Here is a 27,344-nt window from a genome sequence, read left to right on the forward strand (position 1 = left end):
GTGTGTGTTAGAATGTGATTTAAAATGGCAGAGGCGGTGACTGTGACTCCTCCCAGGTCTCTCCTCTGACTCTCCCTAAGGACAGGTCTCTGTGTGAATGAATAGTATTGGGCTGTGGAGGCTGACTCTCCCTAAGGACAGGTGCTCTCGATTGTGCATCTGTAAACGTTTGTGAGTGTTTTTGGTGACAAGCCAAGTTTCTTCAGCCTCCTGAGGTTGAAGAGGCGCTGTTGCGCCTTCTTCACCACACTGTCTGTGTGGGTGGACCATTTCAGTTTGTTTGTGATATGTATGCCGAGGAACATAAAATTTTCCACCTTCTCCACTACTGTCCCGTCGATGTGGATAAGGGGTGCTCCCTCTGCTGTTTCCTGAAGTCCACGATCATCTCCTTTGTTTTGTTGACGTTGAGTGTGAGGTTATTTTCCTAGTAAAACTAAGTTTGCTGAGTAGAGTGTTGGAGGCTATTTTGTAAATGACATCGCCGAAGTCAAGGATTGGTAGGTTAGTCAGTTTTACGAGGGTATGTTTGGCAGCATGAGTGAAGGAGGCTTTGTGGCGAAATAGGAAGCCAATTCTAGATTTATTTTTGGATTGGAGATGCATAATGTGAGTCTGGAAGGAGAGTTTATAGTCTAGCCAGACACCTAGGTATTTGTAGTTGTCCACATATTCTAGGTCGGAACCATCCAGAGTAGTGATGCTAGTTGGGTGGGAGGGTGCAGGCAGCAATCGGTTGAAGAGCATGCATTTAGTTTTACTAGCATTTAAAAGCAGTCGGAGGCCACAGAAGGAGAGTTGAATGGCGTTGAAGCTCGTTTGGAGTTTTGTTAGCACAGTATTCAAAGAAGGGCCAGATGTATGCAGAATGGGCAAGTTGGGCAAGTTGCTGCAGGGGGTGCTGAGATGTTGGCCGGGGTAGGGTTAGCCAGGTGGAAAGCATGGCCAGCAGTGGAAAAATGCTTACTGAAATTATCGATTATTGTAGATTTAACGGTGGTGACAGTGTTCCCTATCCTCAGTGCAGTGGGCAGCTGGGAGGAGGTGCTCTTATTCTCCATGGACTTTACAGTGTGCCCAAATCGTTTTGGAATTAGTGCTACAGGAAGAACATTTCTGTTTGAAAAAGCTAGCCTTAGCTTTCCTAACTGTCTGAGTATATTGGTTCCTGACTTCCCTGAAAAGTTGCATATCGCAGGGGCTATTCGATGCTAATGCAGAACGCCACAGGATGTTTTTGTGCTGGTCAAGGGCAGTCAAGTCTGGGGGGAACCAAGGGCTATATCTGTTCTAAGTTCTACATTTTTTGAATGGGGCATGCTTATTTAAGATGGAGAGGAAAGCACTTTTGAAGAGCAACCAGGCATCCTCTACTGACAGGATGAGGTCAATATCCTTCCAGGATACCCGGGCCAGGTCGATTAGAAAGGCCTGCTCGCTGAAGTGTTTTAAGGAGCGTTTGACAGTGATGAGGGGTGGTCGTTTGACCGCGGACCCAGTACGCACGCAGGCAATGAGGCAGTGATCGCTGAGATCCTGGTTGAAGACAGCAGAGATGTATTTAGAGGGCAGGTTGGTCAGGATGATATCTAAGAGGGTGCCCATGGTTACGGATTTAGGGTTGTACCTGGTAGGTTCCTTGATGATTTGTGTGAGATTGAAGGCATCTAGCTTAGATTGTAGGATGGCCGGGGTGTTAAGCATGTCCCAGTTTGGTCACCTAACAGTATGAACTCTGAAGATAGATGGGGGGGGGGGCGATCAATTCACATATGGTGTCCAGGGCACAACTGGGGGCCGAGGGGGGTCTATAACAAGCGGCAACGGTGAGAGACTTGTTTCTGGAAAGGTGGATTTTTAAAAGTAGAAGTTTGAATTGTTTGGGCACAGACCTGGATAGTATGACAGAACTCTGCAGGCTATCTCTACAGTAGATTGCAACTCCGCCCCTTTGGCAGTTCTATCTTGTCGGAAAATGTTATAGCTAGGGATGGAAATTTCAGGATTTTTGGTGGCCTTCTTAAGCCAGGACTCAGACACGGCTAGGACATCCGGTTTGGCGGAGTGTGCTAAAGCAGTGAATAAAACAAACTTAGGGAGGAGGCTTCTAATGTTAACATGCATAAAACCAAGGCTTTTACGGTTACAGAAGTCAACAAATGAGAGTGCCTGGGGAATGGGAGTGATGCTGGGGCCTGCAGGGCCTGGGTTAACCTCTACATCACCAGAGGAACAAAGGAGGGGTAGGATAAGAGTACGGCCAAAAGCTAAAAGAACTGGTTATCTAGTGCGTTCGGAACGGAGGATAAAAGGAGCAGGTTTCTGGGCGCGGAAGAATAGGTTCAAGGCATAATGTACAGACAAGGGTATGGTAGGATGTGAGTACAGTGGACATAAGCCTAGGCATTGAGTGATGATGAAAGAGGTTTTGTCTCTAGGGGCACCATTTAAGCCAGGTGCGGTCACTGCATGTGTGGGGGGGTGGAACAACAGGGCTAGCTAAGGCATATTGAGCAGGGCTGGAGGCTCTACAGTGAAATAAGACAAACATGATAAACCAAAACGGCAGTAGACAGGGTATATTGACATTAGGGAGAGGCATGTGTAGCCGAGTGATCATAGGGTCCAGTGAGTAGCTAGGCGAGCTGGAGGCATGGCGATTCAGACAGCTAGCAGGCCGGGGCTAGCAACAGGCTAGCAGATGGGCCTCAGGGGGACGTCGCAACGGGAAAGTCTGTTGAAACCCCCTCGGACGGTTATGTCAGCAGACCAGTCGTGATGGATCGGCGGGGTTCCGTGTCGGCAGAAAAGGGTTCAGGCCAATTGGCAGAAGAGGTAATTGAAGCCCAGGGATTGCTTGATGGAATCTCTTCGAACAGGTCTGTGTGGATGAATAGTATTGGGCTGTGGAGGCTGACTCTCCCTAAGGACAGGTCTGTGCGGATGAATAGTATTGGGCTGTGGAGGCTGACTCTCCCGAAGGACAGGTCTGTGTGTTGATGAATAGTATTGGGCTGTGGAGGCTGCGTCTCCCTAAGGACAGGTCTGTGTCGATGAATAGTATTGGGCTGTGGAGGCTGACTCTCCCTAAGGACAGGTCTGTGTGGATGAATAGTATTGGGCTGTGGAGGCTGACTCTCCCTAAGGACAGGTCTGTGTGGATGAATAGTATTGGGCTGTGGAGGCTGACTCTCTAAGGACAGGTCTGTGTGTGGATTAATATATTTTGGCTGTGGAGGCTGACTCTCCCTACGGACAGTGTGTGAGCAAATGTTTGTGGAGGGACAGAGAGAGTAGGGACTGTTTTACTCTCCAGGGGAACAGAAAATCAGAGGAGCGCGTTGACAGAAGAAGACATTGTCTGTGTGTGGAGGGAGAGATAGAGAGATAGAGACTAAGAACGAGAGAGAGGAAGATAGAGAGAGATGGGGCCGGGGAATAGGCCGGGTAGATCTGCTACCTGACTTGCTAATGTGTAACTGTGTGTGTGTGTGTGTGTGTGTTCTCTCCGTGCAGATAAAAAATGCTGCAGCCAACGTTCTGAGGGAGACTTGGCTCATCTACAAACACACCAAACTACAGAAGAAGATTGACCACTCCAGAGTCCGCAAACACCAGAGGAAGTTCCTGCAGGCCATCCACCAGTGAGAGCACACACCCATCACATCACTGACCCGCAGCCCTCAATACACTTCCATGTATTAACAACCCAGACATGTTGTCTAGTCTGTGGTTAGTTCCAGGACAGGAAACACTGCATTGTGATAGGTTGACAGGGCTGACCCAGCATCATTATGAGAAACATCCTGATAGAAGTGTTTACCTATTTCTAGCTAGCTCATCCATGATGAATAAAAAACGCCATTGACCATGCAAACAGTGGTTAACCTGTGTTAATTAGTTGTAGAGGTTGGCTAGCTAGTCTGACACCTGTCTAGACTGACATGAAAATAGATTAGACAATGATGGGTTTATACCAGCTCTGGAAGCCGAAGGGAACTCCTGTCTAGTGAATGGTGCTAACTGAAGCTGTTGGACCAGTTGGCTTCTACTGTATGTACTTCCTGGTCTGGTCTATGCTGTCTAATTCTAGAATCTGATGCTATACACCTGCTGCTAATCTAGCTGGGCTAATAACTGTTACCTGGCTGTGACCTAGCAGTTTTCTGGCTTAACTCTTTTGTGGATGTATCATCGATGTGTGTGTAACAGTGTATGTGTGTGTTTTTTTGCAGACTGCGTAGTGTGAAGATGGAGCAGAGGAAACTGAGTGATCAGGCCAACACTCTGGTGGACCTCTCAAAGGTGACACACACATCACACACACACACACACACACACACACACACACACACACACACACACACACACACACACACACACACACACACACACACACACACACACACACACACACACACACACACACACACACACACACACACACACACACACACACACGTAGAGCAATGCTATAGTACATGGACACTTCCGGATACAGAAAGCACCTCCTCCAAACAGCTAGGCTGCCCATAACAGCTGAGACGGAGCAGTAGCTCGCTAGTTACTTTGCTTTAGTCTTACTGTACTCAGGCCTGCAATCTGAAGGCCATGTACTGTTAGTCTATGTACGTGGCTGAGACTGCCACATATCAGTGCTACTAACTTGCGCTTATATCCAAAGCTGTCCAAGCATGATACGAGGGGCTGGTATTTAAGAAGCACACACACACACACACACACACACACACACACACACACACACACACACACACACACACACACACACACACACACACACACACACACACACAAACACACCACATGCAATACCCTCTGACACACACATAACTTTGCCCCCCAAATATATCTCAGCATTCCGCTGTTTCCATTCTGACCCGTCTGTTTCTGTGGCTTTGTGTCTCCTAGCAACCGGAACAAGTGTTAAAAATGGGATGACAGAGAGAGAAAACGAGAGGAGAGAGGGAGGGGGTGTATTTCTGTTAATGTGTGGGTGTGAATGCGTGAGAGAGAGAAAGAGAGACAGAGAAAGAGAGAGGGTGGTTCGGTGTGTAGGTGGTGTGTGTGTGTCTCTATGGATCAGTGCCTTCTGCCACAAATATTTTCAATCGGCCACTCTTTACCATGGTTACGCTGCTCTGATGGGCGATGGAGGGTTGTTCTATCTACCTGTACTCTCTCTCTCTCTCTCCTTTCTTATTCAGCCCTAAACTCTCTCTCTCTCTTCTTATTCAGCCCTAAACTCTCTCTCTCTCTCTCTCCTTTCTTATTCAGCCCTTAACTCCCTCTCTCTTCTTATTCAGCCCTAAACTCTCTCTCTCCTTTCTTATTCAGCCCTTAACTCCCTCTCTCTTCTTATTCAGCCCTAAACTCTGTCAACTCTCTCTCTCTCTCTCCTTTCTTATTCAGCCCTTAACTCCCTCTCTCTTCTTATTCAGCCCTAAACTCTATGTCTCTATGGATCAGTGCCTTCTACCACAAATATTTTCAATCGGCCACTCTTTACCATGGTTACGCTGCTCTGATGGGCGATGGAGGGTTGTTCTATCTACCTGTACTCTCTCTCTCTCTCTCTCCTTTCTTATTCAGCCCTAAACTCTCTCTCTCTCTCTTCTTATTCAGCCCTAAACTCTCTCTCTCTCTCTCTCTCTCCTTTCTTATTCAGCCCTAAACTCTCTCTCTCTCCTTTCTTATTCAGGCCTTGACTCTCTCTCTCTCCTTTCTTATTCAGCCTTGACTCTCTCTCTCTCTCCTTTCTTATTCAGGCCTTGACTCTCTCTCTCTCTCTCCTTTCTTATTCAGCCTTTACCAGATGATAAAGCCCACACAGAGGGTTCCCTTCCTCACACTCACTCCTCTTCTCTTCTCTCTCTCTCTTTCTCATTCTCTTTTTCATGGCTCTTTTACTCAATCCTCCATATCTCTCCAGTGATTGGGTTAATTCTAATTGAAGTCTGTCAGTTCAGGAAGTAAACTGAAATAAAACAATTCACATCACTTCCTGAATTGAGTGACTTTAATTCAAATTTACTCCAACCCTGCTGATGTCATTCCTGAATGATCTCCCTCTCTTCCTCTCTCCCTGTGCGTGTGTGTGTGTGTGTACAGATGCAAAGTGTGATGTACGAGCTGATGTCGGAGCTGAACGATCGCAGTGAGGACCTGGAGCGGCAGATGCTGTCTCTGGAAACGCGGGTGGAACAGCTGACCTCCGGCTTCAGTGCCCTTCCTGCCCACCTGTCTGCCACGCTGTCTGCCCAGCACACCACCCTGCTCCACCTGCTCCGAGAGAGGGACTACAGAGGAGGAGGATGGGGAGGTGCAGGTGGAGGAGGGACAGCCCTGGTCCCTGTTGCTCAGCTGGCCCCTGCCCATGCCCTGACCCCAAGCACAACACTGGCCCCAGAGCCACAGCAGCCCCCAGAAGGAACCATAGAGGGCAGCACTAGTCCCAATACTAGCACTTCTAGTTGTTGAAGAGAGGAGGAGGAGAGGATGGGAAGGGGAAAGAAGAGGTGAGGGTAGAGGAGGAGATAGAGGGCCAATAAGAATACGGGATGAGGTCAGCCCAAATACTAGCAACTTCAGATGCTGCAGAGAGGAGGAGGGAGGAGGATGGATGGGTAAGGGAGGGTAGCCAGATGCCCAACACTAGCTCATCCAGCTGCTAAGGAAAGGAGTAGGGAGGAGGGGTGGGATAGGGGAGAAAAATAGAGGAGTGGGGGAAATGAGGGAAGGTGAGGGAAAGGATCAGAGATAAGAGGCTGTGAGAGGGAGGGAGGGAGGGAGGGAGGGAGGGAGGGAGGGAGGGAGGGAGGGAGGGAGGGAGGGAGGGAGGGAGGGCCAAGGAGGTGGAGGGAGGTTGGGAGAGAGAGAAGCCAAGGAAGTGGAGGGAGTTTGGAAGAGAGAGAAGGGGATGGAAACGGAGAGGGGGGAAAGGGGGATGAAGGGGGAAACAGATAACCAGGACAAATTACAGAGGTCTTTAATAGAATCCAATCTAATGAAAGGAAAACATCTCCCTCTCTTTTTCCATTCATCCCTCTCTATCCCTCTTTCTCTTCATCTCTTTCTCTCCCTCCATCTCTCTCCCTCTTCCCTCCCCTCCCTCCATCAGGAATTATTGACTATGACTTTTTGTCCTTATGATCTATTTTCTATCTAACTGCTACTTGTGTGGTAACGAGCATCCCTTTAATGAACCATTTAATCAACGACCATAATACATACTAAACACCACACACGCACGCATGCACACACACACACACACAAACACACACAACACACACTCTCCATGTAGTATGCCTACCTTTTAACACACACATACACACACACCATGGCAACATAAACACACCACAACAAAATACACAGCAAACACACACACACACACACACACACACAAAATAGCACACAATATTGCGCAGCATACTATAGTAGACTATAAAACACTATAGTATAGCCTATTACTGCCAAGCAGACAATGCACTAAGTCCAACTGAAAAGAACATACTGCCAGGCATTTATTACTTGACACAGAGAGCATAGACACGGTCCAAGGAAACACTACTGCCATATTTCCTTATGCACACACGTTCCCAAAACTCTGTTTTAATGAATGTATGCTATACATTTCAAACCACAAGCACACAGTTTGCACAGGGGCACAAATATGCCTAAACCCACACACATACACGCTGAACCACACCCACATGCGGACACACACACACAATCTACCAAAGTGCTCTCTCTCAAATGGACTACAAAAGAGAGGCAGAAGAGGATGTCACTGGGGAGAAGAGATGGGAAGAGGAGTTTCAGATTTCCTGACAATGTTTTTCAAGGAACATTGGATTTGGACTAGTACTAGTGCTTTATGGACTGCACTTTTCACTGTGCTCGATGGACTGCCATAGACAGGGAATGAAGGAATATTAACCAAACCATGGCAAGAGAGAAACGGTTGCTTACTAAACTTAACCCTGTAGACGAAGAGACTATATATGAGAGAATAATTATTATGATGTGATGGAATAAAATACTATTTTACTTCTGTAAGCCCTTTCTACGGAGACCATTTTGAAAACTGTCTTATAGTGACATTCTGTGGCCGGAATACTGAATTACACCCACTTGGAATATTGTACTGTACAGTATACTGTTACTGAAATCTACATAGCTTTGTATTGCTCAGTCTTTTCTACCATTACGATTTAACGGTTATAGCTAATATCTACTATTATTATACTATAGTATTCTTCTCATTCGTCCTGACAATTATGATAAGTGTATTAATAATAAACTTTAATAATAATAAGTAATGGACAAGGGAGGTGCGTTTGAGGGTGAAATTATTTTGTAATTTTATTTTATCAGAGATAATTAATAAAGTATATATCTATATAACATCACTGAGTTATTGGGTGAATTTTGGCTTGCCTGTTCTTTCTTCTTTCGAATCATTACAGTTTACCTGCTGTCATGCCCTGACCTTAGAGATCCTTTTTATTCTCTATTTTGGTTAGGTTGGGGTGTGACTAGGGTGGGTTATCTAGATGTTCTATTTCTATGTTGGCGTGATATGGTTCTCAATCAGAGGCAGCTGTCTATCGTTATCTCTGATTGGGGATCATATTTAGGCAGCCTTTTCCCACCTGTTGTTTGTGGGATTTTATTTTGAGTTAGTGCATGTTGCACCTCTGTCGTCACGGTTTGTTGTTTTGTTTATTGTATGTCTTGCATAGTTTCACATATTAATAAAGATGTGGAACGATACTCACGCTGCGCCTTGGTTCTTCTCTACACACAAACGTGACAGCAGATCCCACCAAAAACGGACCAAGCAGCGTGGCCAGGATGAGTGGACATGGGAGGAGATCATGAGTGGAGCAGGGCCCTGGACGCGAAGTGGAGAGTATCGCCGTTCAAGGGAGCAGATGGAGGCAGCAAGAGAGGAATGGCGACGATACGAGGAGTTAGAACAACAACGGAAGCCCGAGAGGCAGCTCCAAAAAACATTTGGGGGGGGGCACACGGGGAGATTGGCGGAGTCAGGGTTTAGACCTGAGCCAACTCTCCGTGCTTACCGTGGGGAGCGTGTGACCGGTCAGGCAGCGTGTTATGCGGCGATACGCACTGTATCTCCAGTGCGCATTCACAGCCCGGTGCGCTCATTCCCGGCTCCCCGCATTTTCCGGGCTAGAGTGGGCATTCAGCCAGGACGGGTTGTGCCGACTAAGCGCTCCTGGTCTCCAGTACGTCTCCTCAGTCCAGGATATCCTGCGCCGGCTCTACGCACTGTGTCACCAGTGCGCCTTCACAGCCCAGTGCGTCGTGTGCCAGCGCCCCGCACTTGCGGGGCTAAAATGAGTATCCAGCCAGGACGGGTTGTGCCAGCTCTACGCTCCAGACCTCCAGTGCGCCTCCAGGGTCCGGTATATCCTGCACCGGTTCTAAATGTAACAGTGTAGGTTCCGTCCCTCTCTTCGCCCCAACCTGGGCTCGAACCAGGGACCCTTGCACACATCAACAACTGACACCCCACGAAGCATCGTTACCCATCGCGCCACAAAAGCCGCGGCCCTTGCAACGCAAGGGGCAACCCTACTTCAAGTCTCAGAGCGAGTGACGTCACCGATTGAAACGCTATTAGCGCGCACCACCGCTAACTAACTAGCCATTTCACATCGGTTACATAAGCACCAGGTCTCCAGTGCGCCTCCACAGCCCAGTACGTCCTGTGCCTGCTCCTCGCACTCTTCCTGAAGTGCGTGTCCCCAGTCAGGTACATCCTGTGCCTGCTCCCCGCACTCGCCCTGAGGTGCGTGTCACCAGTCTGGTGCCACCTGTCCCGGTTCCACGCATCAGGCCTCCAGTGCGCCTTCCCAGTCCAGAGCTTCCGGCGACAGTTCCCAGTCCAGAGCTTCCGGCGACAGTTCCCAGTCCAGAGCTTCCGGCGACAGTTCCCAGTCCGGAACCTCCGGCGACGTTTCATAGTCCGGAACCTCCGGCGACGTTTCAAAGTCCTTATCTAGATGTTGTATTTCTATGTTGGCCTGATATGGTTCTCAATCAGAGGCAGCTGTCTATCGTTGTCTCTGATTGGGGATCATATTTAGGCAGCCTTTTCCCACCTGTTGTTTGTGGGATCTTATTTTGAGTTAGTGCATGTTGCACCTCTGTCGTCACGGTTTGTTGTTTTGTTTATAGTTTATTGTATGTCTTGCATAGATTCACATATTAATAAAGATGTGGAACGATACTCACGCTGCGCCTTGGTCCGATCATTATTAGAACGAACGTGACACCTGCAGTATAAAAACTACTCTGACTGTAGAAACCTGTCCTGTTCCGAAAGGTTGCTTGATCAAATCCAGAGCTGACAAGGTAAAAATCTGTCGTTCTGCCCCTGAGCAAGGCAGTTAACTCACTGTTCCCCGGGCGCCGGAGACCTGGATGTCGATTAAGGCAGTTCTCCACACCTCTCTGATTCAGAGGAGTTGGGTTAAATGCGGAAGACACATTTCAGTTGTATACATTCAGTTGTACAACTGACTAGGTATCCCCCTTTCCTTTTCCTATGTTAGAATACCTGATTTTATTGGCAATACAATGTGGCCTACATGCTAAAATGCAAGTGTTTTCTTTCCCCAGGCCAATTTACACCTCACATTGTTGGCAATCTGCACTTGTTACACACATTTGACATAAGTGAATGATATACCCATTGATTCTTGAAGAATATAACTTATAAATGCTTATGTTACAATAGTTATATTTTATTTGTTTTTAGTCTCATCCTTCAGCTCCACTCAACCCCTCCCATCTATCTCTGAACACCATCCAGTTTTGATTTCTATTTGCCATATTTTTTTAATATAGTATGTATAAACTGGAAGTAGAAGCCTAAGTGTTGTCAATTAGTTTACTCCAATTTATAAATTCCTCATGAGCTTAGTTCAACTGTCACACCCCATCAGAACCCAAAATATAAACTTGTTTGACTAAAATGTTTGTAAACATTGTAAATGTAAACAAACACTGTTTTGCCTCCAAACATGGTTAAAACGATCATGTTGATATTATGGGTGATCACTGCTTGCATCCAAAGCTATGTCTGAGTTTGAGAGTGATTACATTTCTTCAGGCCCATCCCTCAGCTTTTTACCAAAACAGAGGCGAGGCGGGTCATCTGCTTTGTTATTGTTTTAATCGCAGATTGGCACTTTAAATAATCTAGTTGCAGCTGCATAAGGAGTGTTTGAAGACGTGTTATGGTGCAACATTGTATTTGTTCCTTGGAGATACAAAATGTATTGTATATTAATGTAAAAAGTTTAATAATTTAATGCTAGATAAAACAAATGTAGTCTGTCTGGCCAAATAATTATTTTGGGCCCCAAGAAGAGTAGAGTTGGTTGGGCAACGTTCAAGACTGTAAACACATGACGTCACTGTTCTGTCACTAGCTCGTCATGAACGCACTTTTTTGTTTTTGGCAGCTGAGATCAAAAAACAACCATAATAGTGACGCGTTGTTGTCTGCCTACATTTTGCAAATGGTTTAGTTTAATAGCTTTTTAGTTGCTGTTTTTGTCTCATTAATTCGTTTATTTAGAAATGACAAGTCAATGACGAACTTAAATCGTTTTTTATTACTTGTTCGCTAGCAATGGCTATCGAAACCTCTAAGTTTAGCTAGTTAACGTTAGCTAGCGTTAACAGTTCAACGTAAACAATGCGACGTTGCTTAAAAAAGGAAACTGCTCTAACGTTAGTTTAAATGTTCTGATCGCATTTGTTGAGACCTCAAAATGTATTCACAATAATGGCCGTTTTAAACTCTAAAGTATTATGTAAATGATTGATTTTTAGTGTAACTATTATTGCTTTGAGCCAGTCAACAAGGCTGAATGTTCCCAAGTTACTTTTGCCCAGATCAAATCATAATCATGTCAACTTCACGTTGACGCAGAGAAGGGATGCTATAAATGGTGAGTGGCAGTGAATGATGACATGAATGTTTCTATTCAGATTGCCAAGTTGATGTCGTGGTGCTAAAAAAGCAGAAGATGTATCATCTGAAATATTAGACATAATGCCACTTAGTTATCTGTGTGTGATATTTTAAGGGTGTCCTCCCGACCCCAGGCAGTCGTTGTTTGGCCCATCTCTCCTTCCATCCCTCCCTCCATCCTCCCTCCATCAGCCTGTAGCCAGCAGGTCCTAGTGTCCGCCCGGCCTCTGTCCGCTCCACTGGACACTAACCAAGGGGCCGGCATCATACGAGGACAGGACTCTGGTGAGGGGAGTGTGTGTGTGTGTGTAGCAGAACGGAGAGAGGGAGGGGTGTGGAGGGTGTAACTAAACAGCCCCCATCATCTTTCAGTGACTGGCCATACCCTGCGCTGTGATGTCATTGTTGACCAGATCAAGCAGATTCAGGTTGTCACGACGACGCGTCAACTGTTCACCGAAGACCCACCCCTCGTGCTCTCCGTCATGGCACTGGACTCAGGAGGTACTCGCCTTGTCATTGACATATCACCCACCCCACACATTTAACTCAGTCAATATGTAGACAAGGGGTTGTTCCTCCTTTCATCCCTCCATATGAATGAGCGCTGAGCATGGGCCCACTGATGTTCCTTCGAGAGCTGAGCTTAAATGTCCCACACATCCAAATGTACCCCAGGCTCACAGAGGGAAAAACTCAAACCCAAAGGGTTAAATGGAAACTTTGGTTTATTGTCAACAGTTTTCGGCTGCCAGGTCTAGTTCAAGCTGACTGTTGTGCTAAAGAACCTGGATCCTGGATCTGTGTGTCTACTGCTCCCTTCTGGCACCAGGAGTCTCTCTCTCTCTCTCTCTTTCTCTCTCTCTCTCTCTCTCTCTCTTTCTCTCTAGTCTGGCAGGTCTACAGTTTGAGTGGAGGCTAGTAAAGGACTCAGAAAGCAGAGATTGTTAGGTGAGAGCGAGAGGGATGGAGAAAGAGGGAAATAATGACAAAGGAAGATGAAAGAAGCATACAGTCAACTGAAAACGTTATGTACAGTGCATTTGGAAAGTTTTCAGACCCCTTGACTTTTTCCACATTTTGTTACGTTACAGCCTTATTCTAAAATTGATTAAATACACATTTTCCTCATCAATCTACACACAATACCCCATAATGTCAAAACAAAAACAGGTTTTTAGAATAGAAATAAAATAAATAAATACCTTAGTTACATAATCATTCACACCCTGTTTCCATTGATCATCCTTGAGATGTTTCTACAACTTGATTGGAGGCCACCTGTGGTAAATTCAATTGATTGGACATGATTTGGAAAGGCACACACCTGTCTATATAAGGTCTCACAGTTGACAGTGCATGTCAGAGCAAATCTAAGCCATGAGGTCAAAGGAATTGTCCGTAGAGCTCCAAGACAGGATTGTGTCCCGGCACAGATCTGGGGAAGGGTACCAAAAAATGTCTATAGCATTGAATATCCCCAAGAACACAGTGGCCTCCATCATTCTTAAATGGAAGAAGTTTGGAACCTCCAAGACTTCCTAGAGCTGGCCGCCCGGCCAAACAGCAATCGGAGGAGAAGGTGACCAAGAACCCGAAGGTCACTCTGACAGAGCTCCATTGTTCCTCTGTGGAGATGGGAAAACCTTCCAGAAGGACAATCTCTGCAGCACTCCACCAATCAGGACTTTATGATAGAGTGGCCAGACGGAAGCCACTCTTCAGTAAAAGGCACATGACAGCCCACTTGGAATTTGCCAAAAGGCACCTAAAGGACTCTCAGACCATGAGAAACAAGATTCTCTGGTCTGATGAAACCAAGCTTGAACTGTTTGGCCTGAATGCCAAGTGTCACGTCTGGAGGAAACCTGGCACAATCCCTACGGTGAAGCATGGTGGTGGTACATCATGCTGTGTGGATGTTTTTCAGCAGCAGGGAATAGGAGACTAGTCAAGATCGTGGGAAAGATGAATGGAGCAAAGTACAGCGAGAACTTGATGAAAACCTCCTCAGGACCTCAGACTGGGGCGAAGGTTCACCTTCCAACAGGACGACTAAGCACACAGCCAAGACAATGCACGAGTGGCTTTGGGACAATTTTTTGAATGTCTTTGAGTGACCCAGCCAGAGCCCAGACTTGAACCCGATCGAACATCTCTGGAGAGACCTGAAAATAGCTGTGCAGCGACATTCCCCATCCATCCTGACAGAGCTTGAGAAGATCTGCAGAGAAGAATGGGAGAAACTCCCCAAATACAGGTGTGACAAGCTTGTAGCGTCATACCCAAGAAGACTCAAGGCTGTAATCGCTGCCAAAGGTGCTTCAACAAAGTACTGAGAAAAGGGTCTGAATACTTATGTAAATATGATATTTCAGTTTTTTATTTGTAATAAATTACCAAAAAATTCTAAAAACCTGTTTTTGCTCTGTCATTATTGGGTATTGTGTGTAGATTGATGAGGAGAAAAAAACGATTTAATACATTTTAGAATAGGGCTGTCACGTAACACAATGTGGAAAAGGTCAAGGGGTCTGAATACTTCCTGAATGCACTGTATATACTGTATGTTGTGTAGGTTTGTGCATTTCTCAGAGGCGGGCTACTCCCCACCCCATCGCATCCTGTCCCTGGAGGAAGCAGGTCAGAAAGGGGACAGTGTGTTGCTGGAGGGGGTCCGTAGCGGGGTGGTACAGGTCAGGGCCTCCCTCTCGCACCCAGACTACAAGGTAAGGAGGATGGAGGGATGGATGAAGGGATTTATGTATTGGCTTCCGAAAGATAAATACATTGATGGAAGCACCTGGAATGAGTGGATGGGGCGATAGATTATGGATGAAGATGGATGGATTAGTTTAGGTATAAGAATAGATTGTGCTGGTTTTTACCTGTCCCCTGTGTGTTACTTAGTGGGTAGAGTCAGCCTCTGTGAGCCTGACCGTGACAGACAGACTCTACCTTAGCCCCTCCCATGACGCCTACCTGCTGCTAGGCTCCACCCTCTCCTTCAGAGTCTGGAAAAGCGTGCATGACACAGAAACGGGCGAGTCCCTAATGTAGACAGTAGTGTAGCCTGTCAGATCTTTACAGAGCCTTTAGGTCAGTCCCTAATGTAGACAGTAGTGTAGTCTGTCAGATCTTTACAGAGCCTTTAGGTGAGTCCCTAATGTAGACAGTAGTGTAGCCTGTCAGATCTTTACAGAGCCTTTAGGTGAGTCCCTAATGTAGACAGTAGTGTAGTCTGTCAGATCTTTACAGAGCCTTTAGGTGTGTCCCTAATGTAGACAGTAGTGTAGTCTGTCAGATCTTTACAGAGCCTTTAGGGTGAGTCCCTAATGTAGACAGTAGTGTAGTCTGTCAGATCTTTACAGAGCCTTTAGGTGAGTCCCTAATGTAGACAGTAGTGTAGTCTGTCAGATCTTTACAGAGCCTTTATGTGAGTCCCTAATGTAGACAGTAGTGTAGTCTGTCAGATCTTTACAGAGCCTTTAGGTGAGTCCCTAATGTAGACAGTAGTGTAGTCTGTCAGATCTTTACAGAGCCTTTAGGGTGAGTCCCTAACGTAGACAGTAGTGTAGTCTGTCAGATCTTTACAGAGCCTTTAGGTGAGTCCCTAATGTAGACAGTAGTGTAGTCTGTCAGATCTTTACAGAGCCTTTAGGTGAGTCCCTAATGTAGACAGTAGTGTAGTCTGTCAGATCTTTACAGAGCCTTTAGGGTGAGTCCCTAATGTAGACAGTAGTGTAGTCTGTCAGATCTTTACAGAGCCTTTATGTGAGTCCCTAATGTAGACAGTAGTGTAGTCTGTCAGATCTTTACAGAGCCTTTATGTGAGTCCCTAATGTAGACAGTAGTGTAGTCTGTCAGATCTTTACAGAGCCTTTAGGGTGAGTCCCTAACGTAGACAGTAGTGTAGTCTGTCAGATCTTTACAGAGCCTTTAGGTGAGTCCCTAATGTAGACAGTAGTGTAGTCTGTCAGATCTTTACAGAGCCTTTAGGTGAGTCCCTAATGTAGACAGTAGTGTAGTCTGTCAGATCTTTACAGAGCCTTTAGGGTGAGTCCCTAATGTAGACAGTAGTGTAGTCTGTCAGATCTTTACAGAGTCTTTAGGTGTGTCCCTAATGTAGACAGTAGTGTAGTCTGTCAGATCTTTACAGAGCCTTTAGGTGTGTCCCTAATGTAGACAGTAGTGTAGTCTGTCAGATCTTTACAGAGCCTTTAGGGTGAGTCCCTAACGTAGACAGTAGTGTAGTCTGTCAGATCTTTACAGAGCCTTTAGGTGTGTCCCTAATGTAGACAGTAGTGTAGTCTGTCAGATCTTTACAGAGCCTTTAGGTGTGTCCCTAATGTAGACAGTAGTGTAGTCTGTCAGATCTTTACAGAGCCTTTAGGTGAGTCCCTAATGTAGACAGTAGTGTAGTCTGTCAGATCTTTACAGAGCCTTTAGGTGAGTCCCTAATGTAGACAGTAGTGTAGTCTGTCAGATCTTTACAGAGCCTTTAGGTGTGTCCCTAATGTAGACAGTAGTGTAGTCTGTCAGATCTTTACAGAGCCTTTAGGTGAGTCCCTAATGTAGACAGTAGTGTAGTCTGTCAGATCTTTACAGAGCCTTTATGTGAGTCCCTAATGTAGACAGTAGTGTAGTCTGTCAGATCTTTACAGAGCCTTTAGGGTGAGTCCCTAATGTAGACAGTAGTGTAGTCTGTCAGATCTTTACAGAGCCTTTAGGGTGAGTCCCTAATGTAGACAGTAGTGTAGTCTGTCAGATCTTTACAGAGCCTTTAGGTGTGTCCCTAATGTAGACAGTAGTGTAGTCTGTCAGATCTTTACAGAGTCTTTAGGTGAGTCCCTAATGTAGACAGTAGTGTAGTCTGTCAGATCTTTACAGAGCCTTTAGGTGAGTCCCTAATGTAGACAGTAGTGTAGTCTGTCAGATCTTTACAGAGCCTTTAGGATGAGTCCCTAATGTAGACAGTAGTGTAGTCTGTCAGATCTTTACAGAGCCTTTAGGGAGATTTATGAGTCTTCTAGTTAGGGGTCCCTTTGTGTTTCTCTAAGATCCAGAGGAAGAAGACTGAAGGAACATCAAAGCTCAGACAAATATATTGGAGACAGAAAACATCAAGTGCTCAGTCCTCCTTGTACTTATTAGAGCTGTAGAGCAGCCGATGATGCACCAGCAATGTTCTCTTCTCTGTCTCCTATAGAGGTGGTGCTGGGTGAGGGAGAGTATGAGCTGTCTGTAGAGAGAGACCCAAATTACGATGATGATGTCATCACTGTGGACCAGGACATGAGGACCATCACCGCCCGAGGGCTAGGCCGCACCACGCTGTCCGTCACACACCCCAGTGTCCTTCCACCATGGGACCACCTTACCAAACCACTTTAAAGTTATTCCTGTAGTTTAGCATTAATGTAGTCCTGTAAGGTGTGGTTTCTGGGGTTGTGGGTAGTGTAGTCCTACAGGTGTGGTTTTCCTCAGCATTTCCTGTACCCAGGCCTACCAGAAAACTCTGCTTCCCACCTGCCTCGCTGTTCTGTGTTTGTGGTGGAGCCAAGTTACCTGAGTGAGTGAGCCCAGCTATCAACATGTCTATTGTCGTACTATGGCAAGCTGTGTGTGTGTGTGTGTGTGTGTGTGTGTGTGTGTGTGTGTGTGTGTGTGTGGAGGAGGACAGGTGGGTGTTGGAGAGTGGTCGTCAGTACCAGGTGACTGTACGAGTTCACGACCAGGAGGGTCACACAGCACACCTGGCACAGGTAACGTTACCATGACAACTATAAGAGTTACCCTCCCTTACACTAGACGTCTAAAGCCTACTCTGTCAGGGACAGCAGGCTTATCTGAACCTAACACCTTTCTCTCTCCCCCTCCTCTCTAACCCCTCTCTCCCTTTGGTAGAATGTGGTGATGACCGTGGACTTCTCTGATTGGCTGTTCTATGTCCTGGAGACTTCCTCTAACAGTTCCTACCATGTACTGGAAACACGAGGGTCTGGGCACACTACTATACGAGCTGCACTGTTCACTGTGCTCACTGAGGTACACACACACACCTCTGTCAAACATCATGGCATCTTGACATGGGTGATGACAATATCATTACCATCGTTCTCTCTCTCTCCAGGATGGCCGAGCGTTGCCCCTGATACCACCAATCAGAGCAGAGCAAGAAGTTGAGATCTACGAGCCCCTCACCCTGCAGCCCCTCACACACACACACACACACACACACACACACACACACACACACACACACACACACGCACACACCTGCAAGTGGTGCTGATAGAGCTGTCCCTCAGGTTGCCAGGGAAACACAAGGAGGCGGTCCTTGTGTTTCCCTGGCAACCTGAGGGACAGCTCTATCAGCACCACTTGCAGGTGTGTGTGTGTGAGAGAGAAAGAGAGACAGGTGTGTTTGACTACTGTAAGTCTGTATATGTTTAAGTGTGTGTTTATCTGTATTCATGACATGGTCTTTATGTGTGTGTGTCCAGGTAGAGGGTGGCAGTGGTGCTGTGAGCTGGTCGGTGAGTGACAGTGATGTTGCCGTGGTGACAATAAAAGGGGAAGTCATGGCGGGAAAGAGACGGGGTCAAGTGGATATTCAGGCATCAGACGCACGCAACCCTCTACACACCGCTACTGGACAGGTGAGTGTGTCCACACACACACAATCCCAAATCAACTTCTTGTACCTACGGCAGATACACTTGAGTAGATCTGAGGATTGGACAGGTTTATCCAATCGATGGGAATAACACACTCTTATCTCACAGTACACACTATAGTAACAGTAACACCCTCTCATCTCCTCATCCCTCTGTCTCTCTCTCTCTCTGTCTCTCACTTTCTCTCGCTGGCTCTCTATCACTCTCTCTTTATCTCTGTCTTTATCTGTCTTTCTGTCTCTTTCTCTCTCTCTTTCTCTATCACTCTCTCTTTATCTCTGTCTTTATTTGACTTTCTCTTTCTCTGTCTCTGTCTTTCTCTGTCGCTCTCTCTTTCTTTCTCCTACTCTTTCGCTCTCTCTAGGTGTACGTGTTGAGGCCAGCTGGTGTGGATGTCCTGGCCCAGAGAGGTGACTGTAGGGTGGGAGAGACCATCACCCTTCCCCTGGCTGTCTGGGGGGTCCAGGAGGAGGAGAACCAGGCCCAGGACCCTCCCCAGGGAAGCTCTGGCCCCCAGACCCTGCTGGAGGTGACAGACTGCTCTCTCATCAACCTCCACGTCACCACAGGGGGTATTCACCCCTCTACCTAGTACACACACAGTGTGGCTCTGCTCTCTATGTGCGTAGCTAAGGTAAGCTATGAAAGCAGAAATAAGCCCCCAACCCTCCACCTCTCCTATAGCATAGATGCTCCCCTTCACTCCCCCAGCTCCCTGGTTCCATTAATTGGGTCACACACTTACACACACACTCGCCCTCACACTGTCACATGACACACACACACACACACACACACACACACACACACACACACACACACACACACACACACACCAGCACGCATACTCTTATAAACACACACAGTTTACAACACACACACTCTTATAAACACACACAGTTTACAACACACAGAGGAGAAACACAAAGTCATTTGTAAGTTCAATTAGTTTTACTGGATTAGCTGATCAATATCACTCTTCCTGTGATTAGTGTGTATGTTTTAATTATTGAGATGGAATCTCAGTGCTCTTAACGGTGTGCTGATGTGGGTCAGGTCCTCTCTCCTTATTGAATAGAGGACTTGGAGGAGTGGACACCTGATTCACTGCAGGCCAGAGAGACATACAGAAAGACACACAGAGACCGAGAGACAGACAGAGACCGAGAGACAGACAGAGACCGAGAGACAGACAGAGACCGAGAGACAGACAGAGACCGAGAGACAGACAGAGACCGAGAGACAGACAGAGACCGAGAGACAGACAGAGACCGAGAGACACACAGAGACCGAGAGACACACAGAGACCGAGAGACACACAGAGACCGAGAGACACACAGAGACCGAGAGACACACAGAGACCGAGACAGATGGACACAGACCAACCGGGAGACAGACCGAGACAGAGACAGACCGAGACAGACAGAGACAGACCGAGACAGAGACAGACCGAGACAGACAGAGACAGACCGAGACAGACACAGACCGACCGGACTGAGACAGACAGACAGACAGACCGAGACTGAGACAGACAGAGACTGAGACAGACAGACCGAGACTGAGACAGACAGACCGAGACAGACCGAGACCGACAGACCGAGACCGACAGACCGAGACCGACAGACCGAGACCGACAGACCGAGACAGACAGAGACCGAGACAGACCGAGACCGAGACAGACCGAGACCGAGACAGACCGAGACCGAGACAGACTGAGACCGAGACAGACCGAGACCGACAGACAGAGACAGACAGAGACAGACCGAGACCGAGACAGACCGAGACAGACCGAGACCGAGACAGACCGAGACCGAGACAGACAGAGACAGACCGACCGAGACAGACAGACCGAGACAGACCCAGACAGACCCAGACCGAGACAGACACCTGATTCACTGCAGGCCAGAGAGACATACAGAAAGACACACAGAGACCGAGAGACACACAGAGACCGAGAGACACACAGAGACCGAGAGACACACAGAGACCGAGAGACACACAGAGACCGAGAGACACACAGAGACCGAGAGACACACAGAGACCGAGAGACACACAGAGACCGAGAGACACACAGAGACCGAGAGACACACAGAGACCGAGAGACACACAGAGACCGAGAGACACACAGAGACCGAGACAGACAGACAGACAGACACAGACCGAGACGGACACAGACCGAGACGGACACAGACCGAGACGGAGACAGACCGAGACGGAGACAGACCGAGACGGAGACAGACCGAGACGGAGACAGACCGAGACGGAGACAGACCGAGACTGAGACCGACCGAGACTGAGACCGACCGAGACTGAGACCGACCGAGACTGAGACCGACCGAGACTGAGACCGACCGAGACAGACACAGACAGACCGAGACAGAGACAGACCGAGACAGAGACAGACCGAGACAGACAGAGACTGAGACAGACAGAGACAGACCGACCGAGACAGACAGACCGAGACAGACCCAGACCGAGACAGACACCTGATTCACTGCAGGCCAGAGAGACATACAGAAAGACACACAGAGACCGAGAGACACACAGAGACCGAGAGACACACAGAGCGAGAGACACACAGAGACCGAGAGACACACAGAGACCGAGAGACACACAGAGACCGAGAGACACACAGAGACCGAGAGACACACAGAGACCGAGACAGACAGAGACCGAGACAGACAGACAGACACAGACCGACCGAGACGGAGACAGACCGAGACGGAGACAGACCGAGACTGAGACCGACCGAGACAGAGACAGACCGAGACAGACACAGACAGAGACAGACCGAGACAGAGACAGACCGAGACAGAGACAGACCGAGACAGAGACAGACCGAGACAGACGAGACAGAGACAGACCGAGACAGACCGAGACCGAGACAGACCGAGACCGAGACAGACCGAGACAGACCGAGACAGACTGAGACCGAGACCGACCGAGACCGCTTGAGACAGACCGACCGAGACAGACAGACCGAGCCCGAGACAGACTGAGACAGACCGAGACAGACAGACCGAGACAGACAGACCGAGACAGACAGACCGAGACAGAGACAGACCGAGAGACTGAGACCGAGACAGACAGACCGAGACAGACCGACCGAGACCGACCGAGACAGACCGACCGAGACAGACAGACCGAGCCCGAGACAGACTGAGACAGACCGAGACAGACAGACCGAGACAGACAGACCGAGACAGACCGAGACCGAGACAGACCGAGACCGAGACAGACCGAGACCGAGACAGACCGAGACAGACCGAGACAGACAGAGACAGACAGACCGAGACAGACTGAGACCGAGACAGACAGACCGAGACAGACCGAGACAGACCGAGACAGACCGAGACAGACCGAGACACATAGAGAGCGAAAGACAGACCGAGACAGACAGAGACCGAGACAGACAGACAGAGACCGAGACAGACAGACAGACAGACAGACACAGACCGACCGAGACGGAGACAGACCGAGACGGAGACAGACCGAGACGGAGACAGACCGAGACGGAGACAGACCGAGATGGAGAACGACCGAGACAGAGACAGACCGAGACAGACCGAGACAGACAGACCGAGACAGAGACAGACCGAGACAGACCGAGACAGACCGAGACAGACAGACCGAGACAGACCGAGACAGACAGACCGAGACAGACCGAGACAGACCGAGACAGACAGACAGAGACAGACAGACCGAGACAGACAGACCGAGACAGACAGACCGAGACAGACAGACCGAGACAGAGACAGACCGAGACAGAGACAGACCGAGACAGACTGAGACAGAGACAGACTGAGACAGAGACAGACTGAGACAGAGACAGACTGAGACCGAGACAGACCGAGCAGACAGAGACAGACCGAGACAGACAGACCGAGACAGACAGACCGAGACAGACAGACCGAGACAGACCGAGACAGACCGAGACAGACCGAGACACATAGAGACCGAAAGACAGACCGAGACAGACAGAGACCGAGACAGACAGACAGAGACCGAGACAGACAGACAGACAGACAGACAGACAGACACAGACCGACCGAGACGGAGACAGACCGAGACGGAGACAGACCGAGACGGAGACAGACCGAGACGGAGACAGACCGAGATGGAGAACGACCGAGACAGACCGAGACAGAGACAGACCGAGACAGACCGAGACAGACAGACCGAGACAGAGACAGACCGAGACAGACCGAGACAGACAGACCGAGACAGACAGACCGAGACAGACAGACCGAGACAGACAGACCGTGACAGACAGACAGAGACAGACAGACAGAGACAGACAGACAGAGACAGACAGAGACAGACCGAGACAGACCGAGACAGACCGAGACAGACAGAGACAGACCGAGACAGACCGAGACCGAGACAGACTGAGACCGAGACAGACTGAGACCGAGACAGACCGAGACAGACAGACAGAGACAGACCGAGACAGACCGAGACAGACCGAGACAGACCGAGACCGACCGAGACAGACAGACAGAGACAGACAGACCGAGACAGACAGACCGAGACAGACAGACCGAGACAAGACAGACCGAGACAGACTGAGACAGAGACAGACTGAGACAGAGACAGACTGAGACAGAGACAGACTGAGACAGAGACAGACTGAGACAGAGACAGACTGAGACCGAGACAGACCGACAGAGACAGACCGAGCAGACAGACAGACCGAGACAGACAGACCGAGACAGAGACAGACCGAGACAGACTGAGACAGAGACAGACTGAGACAGAGACAGACTGAGACCGAGACAGACCCAGACCGAGACAGACACCTGATTCACTGCAGGCCAGAGAGACATACAGAAAGACACACAGAGACCGAGAGACACACAGAGCGAGAGACACACAGAGCGAGAGACACACAGAGACCGAGAGACACACAGAGACCGAGAGACACACAGAGACCGAGAGACACACAGAGACCGAGAGACACACAGAGACCGAGAGACACACAGAGACCGAGAGACACACAGAGACCGAGAGACACACAGACAGACCGAGACAGACAGACAGACAGACCGAGACAGACAGACAGACCGAGACAGACAGAGACAGACCGAGACAGACAGAGACAGACCGAGACAGACCGAGACAGACAGAGACAGACAGAGACAGACAGAGACAGACAGAGACAGACAGAGACAGACCGAGACAGACAGAGACAGACCGAGACAGACACAGACAGACCGAGACAGACACAGACAGACCGAGACAGAGACAGACCGAGACAGAGACAGACCGAGACAGAGACAGACCGAGACAGACTGAGACCGAGACAGAGACAGACCGACCGAGACCGAGACAGAGACAGACCGAGACAGAGACAGACCGAGACAGAGACAGACCGAGACAGACTGAGACAGACCGAGACAGACCGAGACCGAGACAGACAGACTGAGACCGAGACAGACAGACAGAGACCGAGACAGACTGAGACCGAGACAGACAGACTGAGACCGAGACAGACTGAGACCGAGACAGACTGAGACCGAGACAGACAGAGACAGACCGAGACAAACTGAGACCGAGACAGACAGAGACAGACCGAGACAAACTGAGACCGAGACAGACCGAGACAGACTGAGACCGAGTCTGTCTCAGTCTTTTTGCAACATGAAATCCCTATCAGTTAGCATGTGGAACATTCAGGGCCTAAACTCATCAACCTTTGGACTGAAGAGTTTAACACTGGAGTTCAACAAACATCTGAAAGATGTTGACGTCATCATTCTGCAGGAGACATGGTGTAAGGCTGACGTTGTCACTCACTGTCCCACAGGCTACAGAGAGGTCATTGTGCCATCACAGAAACACAGCTCTGTCAATAGAGGCAGAGACTCTGGAGGATTGATCATTTGGTACAAATCCGAACTACAAAATCTAATTGATCCCCTCAAAATGGGCAAATATCACATTTGGTTAAAACAAAAAAAAGAACTTGTACTGACAGAAAAAGATGTGTTCCTTTGCGCAATATATATCCCCCCCTCAGAATCCCCATATTACTCAGAGGAGATATGCCCCACCCTTGAGGAAGAGACGTGCCATTTCCAGGCCCAGGGAAATGTACTCATCTGTGGGTACACAAATGCGCGCACAGGAACACTACCTGATCTAACGAGCACACGAGGGGACAGCTTTATTACAGGCCATACTGTTTCTAACTGTCTTAATCTCCCCCATAGAAACAACAGTGACAGCACCGTCAACAAAAACGGAAGGGATATTTTACAGCTCTGTAGAAGCCTGGGTCTGTACTTTGTCAATGGTAGGTTACGGGGGGACTCTTTGGGGAGATTCACCTACTGCTCACCTCTTGGCCACAGTACAGTAGACTATATGATTACAGACATGGACCCTTTCTCTCTCAGCTCATTCACTGTCAAGCCACTAACACCTCTGTCTGATCACAGCCAAATTACGTTGTTCCTCAAAAGAACAGACATGGAAACAACCACACATTCCCAGCCCAGTAAGCTGCACAACATCAGGAATTCATACAGATGGGCCCAAAACAGCACAGAAGAATACCAGAAAGCAACCTGGAACCAAAATATCCAAACACTCTTAGATAACTTTCTGGATACCACATTCACTCACAGTAAAGAAGGCATCAATCTAGCAGTACGAAACATCAACTATATATTCAGGCAAACGGAAAAAGAAGCACAATTGAAATTGATAAAAAACAAAACAAAAAAAATCACAGATGACAACTGGTTTGATGCAGATTGTAAAATTATAAGGAAAAAACTTAGAACACTATCCAACCAAAAGCACAGAGACCCAAATAATGGTGATTTACGCCTTCATTACTGTGAGACTTTAAAACTCTATAAACGTACACTCAGAACCAAAAAGCACAGTACAACAGCAAGCAGCTGACACTAATTGAGGAGTCCATAAACACAAACAACTTTTGGCAAAATTGGAAAAAACTAAAAAAATCTAAACAAGAGGAATTAGCGATACAAAATGGTGACATATGGACAACCCATTTCAAAACACTCTACAACACCGTTCAAATTGACACAAACGCAGAACAACGCCAAATTCATGAGAAGTTGAATGGATTAGAAAAAGCTATAAAGGACAATCAAAATCCATTGGACTCCCCAATTACTGACCAGGAGCTCTATAAGAAACTTCAGGCTCTCAAATTTAAAAAAGCATGCGGACCTGATGGCATCCTAAATGAGATGCTCAAAATCACTAGTGCAAAATTTCAATTGGCTATATTAAAACTGTTTAATTTGATCCTGAGTGTAGGTTATTTCCCCGACATCTGGAATCAAGGACTCATAACCCAAATCTTTAAGAACGGAGACAAATTTGACCCTAACAATTACAGAGGCATTTGTGTGAACAGTAACCTGGGGAAGGTTTTCTGTAGTATCATCAATGTAAGAGTTCTAAACTTCCTTAATAAGCACAATGTCTTGAGTAAAAGCCAAATTGGATTTATACCAAAACATCGCACAACTGATCATATTTACACCTTACACACCCTGATAGATAAACATGTCCACCAAAATAATACCAAAATATACGCTTGCTTTATCGACTTCCAAAAAGCATTTGATTCTATTTGGCATACAGGACTGTTCTACAAAGTTATTGAAAGTGGTGTAGGGGGTAAAACATATGACATAATTAAATCAATGTATACTGGCAATACGTGCAGCATTAAAATTGGTAAGAAAATAACAGAATTCTTTAACCAGGGGCGGGGCCTTCGTCAGGGTTGCAATCTGAGCCCTGCACTCTTCAATATTTACATTAACGAATTGGCCACTATTCTAGAAAAATCCTCAGCCCCTGGTGTTAGTCTCCACAATTCAGAAGTTAAATGCCTACTCTTCGCAGATGACCTATGCCTGCTGTCACCCACAGCACATGGCCTACAGCAGAGCCTGGACCTGCTAGAGCAGTACTGCCAGAGCAGTACTGCCAGACCTGGGCCCTGGCAGTAAACCCCAAAAAGACAAAAATTATGATTTTCCAGAGAAGATCCAGATCTCAGGGAATTAGACCAAAGTTCTCAATTGGTAGAAAATATATAGAGTACTGCACACACTACAATTACTTAGGTTTAAAAATAAGCTCAACCTGACACCTTAATGAGGCAGTGAATGAACTGAGAGACAAAGCACGCAGGCATTCTACGCCATTAAAAAGCAAATTCAAATTGAAATACCTATTAAAATTTGGCTAAAACTATTTGAATATGTCATTGAACCAATTGCACTTTATGGCAGCGAGGTGTGGGGTCCACTTGCAAAACAAGATTTCATCAAATGGGACAAACACCCCATTGAAACACAACATGCAGAGTTCTGTAAGATTCTCCTACATGTCCAGAGGAAAACTACAAACAATGCATGCAGGGCAGAATTAGGCCAATATCCACTAATAATAAAAACTCAAAAAAGAGCAATTAAGTTTTGGAAACATCTAAAATACAGTGACCCCCTCTCATATCATTACCAAGCCCTGCAATGCCAAGAGCTGAGCAAAGAAAAGAGTCCCCTCATCCAGCTGGTCCTGGGGCTGAGTTCACAAACCTGTTCTACTAACACACTGAAGCCTCAGGACCAGAACAT

General features: G+C 47.6%; 2 protein-coding genes across 7 annotated transcripts in view; both read left to right on the forward strand.

Annotated features, from left to right (window-relative positions):
- LOC106605884 (small conductance calcium-activated potassium channel protein 2) overlaps window positions 1-6,692 on the forward strand; it is a 128,870-nt gene extending 122,178 nt beyond the window's left edge. Inside the window, exons 8-10 of the mRNA XM_045698956.1 lie at window positions 3,517-3,644; window positions 4,236-4,305; window positions 6,130-6,692. Coding sequence (XP_045554912.1) covers window positions 3,517-3,644; window positions 4,236-4,305; window positions 6,130-6,498 — 567 coding nt within the window. The 3' untranslated portion in view covers window positions 6,499-6,692. The remainder of the gene's footprint in view (window positions 1-3,516; window positions 3,645-4,235; window positions 4,306-6,129) is intronic.
- Window positions 6,693-11,532: 4,840 nt separating this feature from the next.
- LOC106605898 (nuclear pore membrane glycoprotein 210) overlaps window positions 11,533-27,344 on the forward strand; it is a 34,075-nt gene continuing 18,263 nt past the window's right edge. For 2 of the 6 annotated variants that reach the window (XR_006760001.1, XR_006759999.1), the window contains exons 1-10: window positions 11,534-12,011; window positions 12,150-12,319; window positions 12,407-12,538; window positions 12,776-12,985; window positions 14,613-14,763; window positions 17,244-17,799; window positions 17,942-18,082; window positions 18,168-18,215; window positions 18,541-18,696; window positions 19,079-19,348. Coding sequence is in view for 1 of the 6 variants with exons in the window: in XM_045698968.1 (XP_045554924.1) it covers window positions 17,629-17,799; window positions 17,942-18,082; window positions 18,168-18,215; window positions 18,541-18,696; window positions 19,079-19,306 (744 nt within the window). In the remaining 5 variants the exon portion in view is untranslated. Of the gene's footprint in view, window positions 12,012-12,149; window positions 12,320-12,406; window positions 12,539-12,775; window positions 12,986-14,612; window positions 14,764-17,243; window positions 17,800-17,941; window positions 18,083-18,167; window positions 18,216-18,540; window positions 18,697-19,078; window positions 19,515-27,344 lie in introns of those variants that run through there. The other 4 variants (XR_006760000.1, XM_045698968.1, XR_006759995.1 and 1 more) reach the window with 4 other exon arrangements.

Source organism: Salmo salar, chromosome ssa02 (assembly GCF_905237065.1).
Source record: "Salmo salar chromosome ssa02, Ssal_v3.1, whole genome shotgun sequence".
Taxonomy (NCBI): Eukaryota; Metazoa; Chordata; class Actinopteri; order Salmoniformes; family Salmonidae; genus Salmo; species Salmo salar.